This window comes from Dipodomys ordii, unplaced genomic scaffold (assembly GCF_000151885.1).
Source record: "Dipodomys ordii isolate 6190 unplaced genomic scaffold, Dord_2.0 Scaffold50, whole genome shotgun sequence".
Taxonomy (NCBI): domain Eukaryota; kingdom Metazoa; phylum Chordata; class Mammalia; order Rodentia; family Heteromyidae; genus Dipodomys; species Dipodomys ordii.
In genome coordinates, this window is record NW_012267266.1 from 5,711,477 (window position 1) to 5,723,123 (window position 11,647).

General features: G+C 34.8%; 1 protein-coding gene across 3 annotated transcripts in view; it reads right to left on the reverse strand.

The window, feature by feature from the left end:
- Apc (adenomatous polyposis coli) overlaps positions 1 to 11,647 on the reverse strand; it is a 97,376-nt gene that overhangs the window by 18,496 nt on the left and 67,233 nt on the right. For all 3 annotated transcript variants that reach the window (XM_013020378.1, XM_013020376.1, XM_013020377.1), the window contains exons 8-11: positions 10,510 to 10,614; positions 6,481 to 6,579; positions 2,630 to 3,008; positions 996 to 1,091 (exon numbers count right to left, since the gene is read on the reverse strand). In XM_013020378.1, the coding sequence (XP_012875832.1) occupies positions 996 to 1,091; positions 2,630 to 3,008; positions 6,481 to 6,579; positions 10,510 to 10,614 (679 nt within the window). The remainder of the gene's footprint in view (positions 1 to 995; positions 1,092 to 2,629; positions 3,009 to 6,480; positions 6,580 to 10,509; positions 10,615 to 11,647) is intronic.

Genomic DNA, 11,647 nt, shown 5'->3' on the forward strand with positions numbered 1-11,647 from the left:
GGGATCTCATAAGATTAACTGAGATTTCACAAGTCCTGAGGGAGGAGAGAATCATGGAGGCCTGTGGGAAGAAAAGCATGGCTGTAGGGCAGGCCTGAAATCTCAAAGTACACAGCCTCCCCAAGTGATGACTCTGACGGGGACAACATTCACTTTTGGGTGTGCAGGTTCTCTGTATTTAAGACTCTCATGACTTTGTCATTTTTAAGATAAGTGATGAATGACAATGATGAGGGTGGCAGGAATACAAAGTGGAGGCTGGAATGTAATATAACATAAACAGTATAAAAAGCAAGGTACAACTACACTAAGATGGAAACTCAGTGTATGGTTCTTGCTTGTGGCATGACTAGAGAAATTCAATTCACATAAGATGGCTCAGCATGATGCAATTTATAAATATCACAAAATGAACCTAGAAATCAAAGAAAAACCATTTCATGGAAAATGCGGTGTATTGTAATGAAGGTTATATAACGTCTAATGTGTGATTACACATACCCACAAGAGTAACTATTCCAAAATACAATTTTTCTCTATTAAAACCCAGTAAAATACTGATAACCATAAAGATAAATGAAAGTGATAAATAGTAATAGTAGTATTTCCCCTTGGTATACATCAAAAGTGACTTATAGACTTCAAGGTAAATGAAGTAGCTTTACATTAAAAAAATAATTCAAATTATGCTCTCTATTAGTTGTCACCACACAAGATCTACCTTGTCAACAGGGACAAGGAGTGGTATATTTTAGGGTAAGAAAATTGAAGTTAGTTTATAACAGGGTAGCAGTTTTTGTGATTCAGGGGCTCTTCTCCCATAGAAACCAGGAAACACTGTTTTGTTATGAAGAGGCAGAAGCTGAACAGAGGTAGTAATCTTATTTCTCAAGTCATTAATTATTAAATATTTCTATATACTATGATGAATTTCAACCATGATTTAAAAATAAACCAGTGTGTGTCTATGGCATTAAGAAACACTTTTGTCTTACCAAGTTCATTCATTGCATGTCTATGTTCTTCATCAAATGAAAGTTTCATTAGAACACACACAGCAGGACAGATCTGATGTTCAACTGGAGCTGGCACTAAGAAATAAAAGTACCGTGTCCCATATTATTTTATTACTTCAAAAGCAATTCTGTCTTATTATACTTTGAAAGTATGCAGGAGTCATTAATATATTCCTAATATACTGAAGTCAAGTGGATTAATAAGTATTTGCTGAATGGATGAACACACACTACAAATGAGTAAAGGGCTTTTTCTTAGGTCTATATAAAAATGCTTATTACTACTCATATATGCAAGACCTAGTCTGTTATATTAAGTCCAGTTACACTGTAACTCACATCATTTATCTAATGATGCTCATTAGATAAAAATAAAAAAATTCTGGTATATGTACTTTAACTATTGTTATGAGTGTGAGTTGAAAGGATATGGCTGTATATAAATGTAATGCCTCCTAGAGAAAGTTAACCAAAGGTAACTACATATTTAATGCTACAAGCAATGTTGCAAAAATCGTTTTTGACATAAAATATTTATTAGAAATACTTTTTCCAAAATAATAATGAATCATTTCATAATTGTGGACAGGCAAATAAAATCATTCAGAAAGACAATGTTCTCTCAATAAAGCATCTTACTAATTTTTTTATATTAGAACTAGTAGATATAAAGTATCATTTCTCCTTTTTTTTTCTTGTTCTTGAACATACTTTAGATTTTTAAATAATCTTTATACGGCAGCTTAGAAAAAAATCTGTTATAGCTTCATAACTCATGTTTCACCATCATTTGTTTTCTTGCTCCCCAAATCAATACATTAATTCAACAGAATCATCTACTGATTCTGTGAGTTATTGCTGACTGAAAATAAAGTATTACCTTATATACTTATTACTGTTAGTTCTTGGCTATTGGAATGAAGTGAGGTCCCTAAGAAACCCAATCCTTATGTTTTCCTACTCCTAAGGGAAAAGGGCCAGTGGTCAGGCATTTCTTCCTAAGCGAAGAGCTGTGTGACTTATGGCCCCAGTAACCAACCAGGGCCCCACTCTTTGGAGCAAGATGGTACAGTAAAAACAGTACTAAGCTCAAGTCAGCAGACCTGGCTTCTGTTCTTGGCTCTCACTTATTAACTATGGGGCTACAAGCATCTCTGAGTCTCAGTTTTATTTATAATAATAGAGACTATAATACCTTCCCCCTTTCTACTTCACAAGGCTGTAGAGATCAAAAAACAATAAGTAGAGCTGTCCACTGAATACTGACATGCAAATGTATGGTTTAACTTATGTGCAGTTGTTTTTCCAAGGTTCATCTATAGAATGAAAGAAGACAATCTAGTTGTTCACATTTCTTTACAGCTGTAAGTTTTGCTTCCATAGATTTTTTTTCAATTTGCTGTTCTAATTTGGTTGGAGTATTTTACATAACATTTTCCTCTGTAAAAATTTTTTTCTAAGGAAATACATACTTAAGCTTCAAAATGTTAGCAGCATATAGATAATATAAATTTATTTTGTTGTCATAAAACAATGTATTAACTAAAGAAAGATTTATAATGTAAAAATTTGTTTTCAAACATGCAATGAGGTACATAATATGGAGAACATACTTGGATTTTTGTCCTGGTCCATGCCTTGTTCGTGGGCTTCCTGCCACTCCCAACAGGTTTCACAGTAAGCTCGTATCTGTTCCAAAAGATGAAGGACTCGGATTTCACGCCTGCCTCTCTTGTCATCAGGCTGTGAGTGAATGATGTTGTGGAGTGCTGCACTGGCCCTGGCCCGAGCCTCTTTACTGCCCCGGGAATTTCCCAACAATACAGAGTCTTTGTCATTGCCATGTAAGAGCTGGATGAGGAGAGGAAGACATCCAGACTGTCGCATGGATATACAGCTGTCTTGGGAGCTAGACATAGCTAGCAAAGTTCGCGACATATCATCCTTATCATGAGTACCAAGCATTGACAATAATGAATACACCATTTCCACCTGTGGGCCAAATGAGTTTAGAAACAAAATTATGACTTTAATATCCAAAAGCCAAAAGTAATGAAATTATGAATGAGATATTTATTTTAACTCATTAGTAACAAATACCTTTACAGGATGAAATAATGAGTGTTATTTTGAAATAACATCAACAATTTATGTGAATATGTAAAAATAGTAATGGCATTATATAGTGTTGAAATAGAAAGCAGGTTATGCCATGCTTAAATTGCAATTTGGCTAGACCAGTTGATTTTATTTCAAGCATTGTTGCCTCCTTTGTTTCCCCTTACCATCCCTTCCTATCTCCACCCCCCTACCCCCCCCAGTTGATTTTATTTCAAAAATAAAAATTTTATTTAAAAAATTCTCACACAAAAAAATCTCACATACAGAGGAATGTGCTTCAACTTGTACAATTTAAAATTGCTTTTTACTCCTTTTAATCTAGAACTAAAATCAATATAAAACTTCTGCAACAATTATAATTTACTAAATATTTTCAACAATCATTAAGTCTCATCAGATTGTTAAAATTATTCATTTCTTTGGACTTAATTTTCACTGTGTATAGCTTTGTGCTTTTAAGCTGTTAAATGTGACTGTATCATTCATTCTCTAAAAATCAATGTAAGCTGGGCAATGGTGGCTCACCCACTTATGAGGCTGAGATCTAAAGATCCCAGTTCAAAAGATAGTCTGGGCAGAAAAGATTGACACTCTTATCTCCCGTTAATCACCACCACCACCATGAGCCGCAGCAAAAATCTGTAAAAAATGATCAATTTCTTCCTTACCACATAAAATGATTTGGTCATTAAAAATGAAAATGCACAGCTAGGTGCCAGTGGCTTACATCTGTAATCCTAGCTACTCAGGAATTTAAGACTAGGGGGATTGAAGTTTGATGATAGCTTCAGTAGAAAAAGTTACCAAGACTCCATTGTCAATTTATCAGTAAACAAGCTGGGCTGGAGGCATAGCTCAAGTGGTAGTGTGCCAGCTGTGAGCAAGCAAGCAAAATGAGGAACAACTCTTCAGTCCAAGCCCTGGTAGTGGCAAAAATCAAACCAAATCTAAAAAAAAAAAAAAAAAAATCCAGCTGAGCACAGTGGTTCACATCTGTAATCCCAGCTGCTCAGTGGGCAGAAAACAGGAAAATGACAACTCAAGCCAGCCCAGGCAAAAAATTGTCGAAATCCATTTCTACAATCAAATCTGACATGATGATATATGCCTATAATCACAGCTATATGAGACATAGATAGAGGGACTGTGCTCTGAGATTGGTCCTATGCAAAAAGCATGATACCCTATCTGAAAAATTACTAATGCAAAATGGCCTAGCGATGTGACTCAATTGCTAGAGCACTTGTTCACAAGGCTGAGTGCAAACCCTATTACTTTCCCACAACTTCTGAAAAAGAAAAATGGTATGATCACATTAAGTTCAATAGTTTACTTAGAAGTAGATGAGACATAGGAAAGCAACACTCAGTTATCTTGAATCTCTAATTATGATGTAGCTTCGTTTCAAAGCTAGAGGCTGCAAAATAAAAACATATTATGTAAGAAATGGTTCTCAATCAGGGGCAAATGTACCCCATCAGGACACATCTGACTATGTCTTGTAGACATTTGTGGTTCTAACAATTATTCAGTAGAGGTGTCATGGATACCTAGCAGGTAGAGACCAGGGATGTTCCTTAACATCTTAAGAGTGCAACTAGGTACTAGTGCTGATGTTGTCATATTGCTCTGAGTGTGTAAACACACACATATTCTTAGATATTAAAGTATGAGGAAGGCAATATAAGTACTTTAAATAAACTTCATCAGATATTAGTTCAAATTTTGGCTTAACTGCTTATAAGCAACTGTGATGCTAGCCTACATGAGCTTTAATTTCCTGTGTTGAAGAAAAAAGAAAATTTACCAAATAGGATTTTATCTATAAAGATTAAATAAAATTATGCATTGGATTAAATGAAACAATCCATGTATATAGGCAAGAGGATGGCATTCAAAATACATATTATCAATGCACAAATTACTTTAATCTTAAAAAGACCCGTCCCTTCTTTTCTTCCCTCCCTTTTTTCCTTCCTCACTTTCCTCCCTCCCTCAACTCTCCCTCTTTCCAGTACTGAGTTTTGAATTCAGGATCTTAAGCTTGTTTTGCAGGCACTCATTGCCATTTGGGCCTTGTCTCCAGTCCTTTTTATTTATATTTCAGACAGGTCTTGCTTTTCTTGCCCAGGTAGTCTGGATTGTGATCTTTTACTTTATGCTTCTGTGTAGCTATGACAGGTGAATGTCACAACTTTTGAGATGGGGATACTGCTAACTTTTTTGCTCAGGCTGGCTTCAAACAATGATGTTCCTGATCTCTGCTTCTCAAGTAGCTGGGATTACAAGTGTGAGCCACTCCAACTGGCTAAAATCCATTTCTTTTTTATTTTTTGTTGATGGGACTTGAATTCAGGGCCTGAGCATTGTCCCTGAGCTCTTTTGCTCCAGGCTAGTGCTCTACCACTTTGAGCTACAGTGCCACTTCCATTTTTTGGAGTGGTTAATTGAAGATAAAGAGTCTCACAGAAATTTTTCTGTCTGGGCTGGCTTCAAACTGCTTTCCTCAGATCTCAGCCTCCTGAGTAGCTAGGATTATAGGAGTGAACCACTGGCGCCTGGCTTAAAATCCATTTCATAAATCAACACTTTCAGTGTTGTATTGTTTAAAATAGAGTATATAAAGTATGCTGTGAAGACAATAGAATTCTTTAGATCTAACTCAAAAATATACTGTTTAGTAACATTCAAATTTCATTTATATATTTTCACTAAAATAATTGTTTTCTTTACAAACATCTTTTCTCAATCCTACAATATTTGGTAACATCTAAGATGCTCTAGAAAGCTTATTCATAACTATTGGATAGCTTTCAACTTAAATAGCTTTCCTATCCATTTCAATATATATCAAACATTATGGGCAGGCAAACTATACTTGCTGAAAATGACACATGGGAAAGAGTCTCTTTTCTATAAGAGCTTCATGAAAATTGTTAAGTGATTCAAAGGAGATAGGAAATGGATTGCATGGATAGGGTTAAGAAGAACCTTGGAATTAAAAGGAATGTTTTGAAGAAGCAAAATCTAGAAGACTGTTTAGGACTGTGATAGCCTTTCTGTGGCAAGGTAAAAACTAGTGTTTGCCACTGGAGACAAGGCATGGAAACAAAGTCACAAGGTGTATTTAGAAAGAAAGCCAATTTGCCTGGTGCTTAGGATCCTTGCAGAGACATGGATAATATCTGCCTAATTTGGCAGTTCTTATAATTATTATTTCCCTTTTGCTTATACTTTTTATCAAAAGAAATAATTTAATTTCTTCAAGGGATTAAACAAAAATTATCAAGAAAACTGAAGAATCTCTTAGCAGTAATAAGCAAGGTTTATAATCTTCTGTTACCTTGGTTCCCAGGTGACTTGTCAGCCTTCGAGGAGCAGAATGTGTGCTACCAGAACTCAAAACACTGGCTGTTTCATGATCTACTCGTGTAGTCGAACCCTAGAAATTCAGCACATTATAGTGTAATTTAGATTATAAATACAGATAACTCCACATGAAGGTATCCCAAGTGACCCATCTTTTATGATAAACAACGAGGTGTATCTTTTTTTTAAAAAAAGAATAACCACTGTGATTGCTCAAAATGAAATATATCTATAGATATATCTCTGTAGAGATATTGATATTCATATCCCAGCTCGCTCGTTCTTTCTCTCTCTCTCTCTCTCGATGCTGGATTGAACCCAATGACATGTTCATGTTAAACATGTACTACAAAGCTTCACATCATTCCCAAATGAATACTTTGATCTGTACACTTACTTCTTTTTTTTGTTGTTTGAGACCAGGACTGGAACTTGCTATGTGATGCTTACTTTTGCTCACTGGCTGGCACTCTTACCACCTGAGCCATGGCAATCCCCTATAAACTTACTAAATATTAGAAAAAAGCTGAAGAGGGGCTGGGAAGGTGGTTCAGTGGTAGAGCGCTTGCCTTGCATGCATGGGGCCCTGGGTTCGATTACTCAGCACCACATAAGCAAAAAGAAAAAAGCTGGAAGTGGTGCTGTGGCTCAAATGGTAGAGCGCCAGCCTTGAGCTGAAGATCTGAGGTACAGCACCCAGGCCCAGAGTTCAGGCCCCATGACTGGATCCCCCCCCCCTTCCCAGCCAAAAAAAAAAAAAAAAAAAAAAAAAAAAAAAAAAGAAAAAAGCTGAAGGAAGGAGATCTTGTAGAAGAGCTCAACTAACACAAGTGTGGGAGTAAACCAAAAATATTGAAGAAATTTTAGAGTAATACATTTTCACAGGTTGAAAGAAATGAAATTGGCCTGTAGGTTCTAGTGTAAGAGTTTCTGTCTAGTAAGCATAAGACTCTGAGTTCAATCCCCAGAACTACCAAAACAAATAAAAGAAAGAAAGAAAAAAAAAGAAATGAAATCATGTTTAGTTAAATGTAGTTGATTGATAGAAAACTATGAAGGAATTTTAGAATTCTAAAATGTTCCTAACTGTCCAAATACTATGGATATGTATTTGGAACAGACCAAGTCTTCCAAGACTTCAGTTGAGAGAAGGCCCATTGAAACTTCTATTGGAGAAAGACACAAAAATATAAATAACCACATTATCATATGATTCAACATCAATGCATAAGAATTTTTTTAAAATAGGGAAACAGGAAAAGCAATGAATCATTTAGGGCATATGAAATGCTATATTGCTTTAAATAAGTAATGAGAAAGATAGGCCTTGAGTTTTGAAGCAGAAAACCCATGGAAGGTATAAATATGGAAAGTAAATGGTGAACATTTACTGTACACCACAAATTGTGTTAAGTACATATTGTATTTATTCTCAAAACTATTTTATAAGGGAGGTGTTACTGCAGCTCAGAATTTGTTACAAGGATTAAGCCAGCTGGCTGAGGAGAGGGATTTTCTGGTTTCCTGACAAAAAGCCATTTATTTATTTATTTGCTTATTTGCTTGTTTGCTTGCTGGGCTTGAACTCAGGGCCTGGGCACTGTGCTCAAGGCTAGCGCTCTACCACTTGAGCCACAACACCACTTCCAGATTTTTCTGTTTATGTGATACTAAGGAATCGAACTCCAGGCTTCATGGATGCTAGGCAAGCACTCTATCACTAAGCCACATTCCTAGCCCACAAAGCCATTTAACTTCCTATCATGGAATAATATAACTCATTACATACCAGTTAATATCATATGGATTACTTCCTTTTCCTTTTTTTTTTTGGTCAGTCGTGGGGTTTGAACTCTGGGCCTTGGCCTTGTCCCTCAGCTCTTCAGCTCACGTTTAGCACTCTACCACTTGAGCCACAGCACCATTTCTGGGTTTCTGGTAGTCAATTGGAGATAAGAATTTCATGGACTTTCCTGCCTGGGCTGGCTTTGAGCTGTGATCCTCAGATTTCAGCCTCCTCAGTAGCTAGGATTACAGGCATGAGCCACCGGCACCCAGCTCATATGGATTACTTCTAATTATCAGTTACCTATATATATAATACGATGATTGACTTCAAACATACCTGACTACTCTTGACTGCTGTAATGATTTTTTTACAAAACTGCTGTCTAGAAAGGTGGTTTCATTTCATTCATACTACTAAAAGCAATCTGAGCCAGGCCCTAGTGGCTTACACCTATAATCCTAAGCTACTAAGAGGCTGAAATCCAAGGATCACTGGAAGCTGCCCAGGCAGGAAGAGACTCTTATCTTTAACCACTAAGAAGGCAGAAGTAGAGCTGTGGCTCAAGTGATACAGTGCTACTAGCCTTGAGCAAAAACCCTTGAAGGATCCTGTGTGTGCTACAGGACTGGTACACAAAGCATTTTGAGAGTGTTAGTGTACTGATTCATATCAATGCTGTCATTTATCTCTGATAACCCAATAACTCCCATCTCCTTTTAGCTGTAATTTATACTTAGGATATCATCACTAGCAAAACTGATCATCTTTCTACATATTTACTATTTTAATTTCTCATTTTAATTTCCTACTCATGTGCATTGATTTGTAAATACTATATGTATTCAGAATTTTAACTTTTAGCTTGTCATAATTGTTTGCAAGTACTGTGATCCTGACTTTTCTTGTACAATCTTGTTATGACCTCCTGGCATACTGAAGATTCACACTGGTAGGTAAGCCTATTGACCCTTCCTTTATAGTTTTCCTACCTATTTCACCATTACAAAAATTCTACACATTTTCTAATTTTTTAAAAATTTTTAGTAGCTTCATTTTTTATAGTAAACATAATAATCTACTTAGAATATACTTTGATATAGCTAGTGTTACATAGATCTGAATTATTATGGGTATATAAAGATTTCAAAGTATACAACAATTACAATATGACCTGATACACTAGGAAAGCATTTTTTCTGTCAAATGACTACACTTTTCTTCCTTCTACATAAATGTGTATAAATATATAAACATATATACCTATATATTATATATAAATATATAAACTTCCCAAATAATTTCCTAAACAACAGAGAAAGATCTCAAATGTTATTTAATTGCTTTTGTCCTGATTTACTACTTAAAATTTTTTTTAATATTTTGCTAAGTAGTAATACTTAGGGAAGCATTTTCTTTGTTTTAGCTCAATAAAATAAATTTAACTATGTAAGTATGGGGCATTTTAAGCATTAAATTTCAATAAGCTACTAGAAGTATATTCTTCTTAAAAAATCAACAGTATTATCAAAATAAACACAAAAAGATCAAAGAAATCCTTTATGTTGTCAGTAGGAAACAATCTTATAGCCAATTGAGAGAAACTCCATTTTAAAAAAATCACTCAGCAAAAATATAAATGTATTTGTTGAAGAAAATTTGGAAAATACAAAAACATCTCAATGAAAACTGTCATATCAGGCTACATTTTAATAAAACTTTAATTGAAAACTGGTGATAATTTCTATTGATGCTAACAATAATGTGGCAATAGTTAAACCTGATTAACATTAGAATCCTCTTTTCTAGTAAAATTTGCCTTTCTATACTGTGTGATCTTGAAGTACTACAGAAAATTAGAACTGTGAGAAAGTCCTTGTGATCATGAAAAACCAACCAACAAAACATGAATGCCTTAGAGAAAAGAGCAAACCTATTCAATGGAAGCAACAACTAGGTCAAGCATACATGTATCCAAACTATTTTTCAAAAAAACTATGCACACTAATCATTAAAGTAAAACAGAAACATGATCTAGAGCTATCAAGATATACTTCGAAATTTAGGAAACATCATTATTAAATATAATAAGGAAAATGATTAGATATCTATTCTAAGAAAACCGTTAAGATTTACAAATTATTTTGTGAATCATTCCACTCTATCATTCTTTTTGATATTGAAACAGTTCATTTAAAAACATGATAATATATTTACCTGGCCACTGCTAGAAGTTGCCATGTTGATTTCTGCCACTCCTTGACCTTCATTCTGCCGCTCAGCTTCATGTGAGCCTGCTTCATGCTTGCTCTGAGATGACCTCTGTTAACATGGAGTTAGCATCATTATATACAAAAATGGAGTATGTTCTCTTAGCCCACAGCTTTTCTTTTTTGTCTTTAAAGCTTTGAATTAATCAATGATACAGGCTGACAAAAGCATGAAACTGCACGTTACACTTCACAACCTCAGGCATGGCCAGCAGCTGACTATCTCAGCAAGAAGAAAGTGAATTGTATCCCTTGAGGATTGGAGCTGCACAAGACAAAGGATTTTCTGAGACTCACAGAAACACCATCCTCTACCAGCTGTGCTCACATTGCTATCAGGAAGATAACCCAACAAACAACTGACTTTTCTGCAAGGTTACACGATCCTGGTATTTAATGGAGCTGCAAATGTAATGAACTATCACCTAAGCTTACAAACACCTTTGTGTAGGCATATTTATTCAGAGAATATATATAGATATATATTCTGCCAAGATAATTCATGTGAAACCAAACCACAAGCTCTTAGATTCTGATAATGACTAAAATCAAAACTCTTTCTAATACAACCACTATCTCTTATATTAAATAAAAATGAGATTATAAAAAGAAGTCATTGTAAAAACAACACTGCAGAGCCAAAAAGAATATTCCACTATTTTTACAGAAACACTGGTGTACTTTCTCTTGAAAATTTATATTTTAAAATAAAAGTTATGCTTTAGTAATGTGACACAATCATTGATAATTATATTACAAAATGGTTTCCACTGGAGTTTCCTTAAACCTTAAGCTTTCCTAAATCATTTTAAAATACGACTTAAACTAATTTACATGCGATATTTTTACCAATTAAATAGTAATATTTACATGTAAGCAAATGTGAGACAGTACACAATAATTCAGAAACATTAGAAAAATAATACTACCACACCCTAAAATTCAACAAAATCAGTAAGAACAGAAATATATAATATCAATCTAAAGAAATAAATGATCCCACTTTTGGGCATTTACCCAAATGTTTACAAACAAGACCACACTAAAGCTACCAGCACAACTATGTTTATTGCAGCATTATTTAC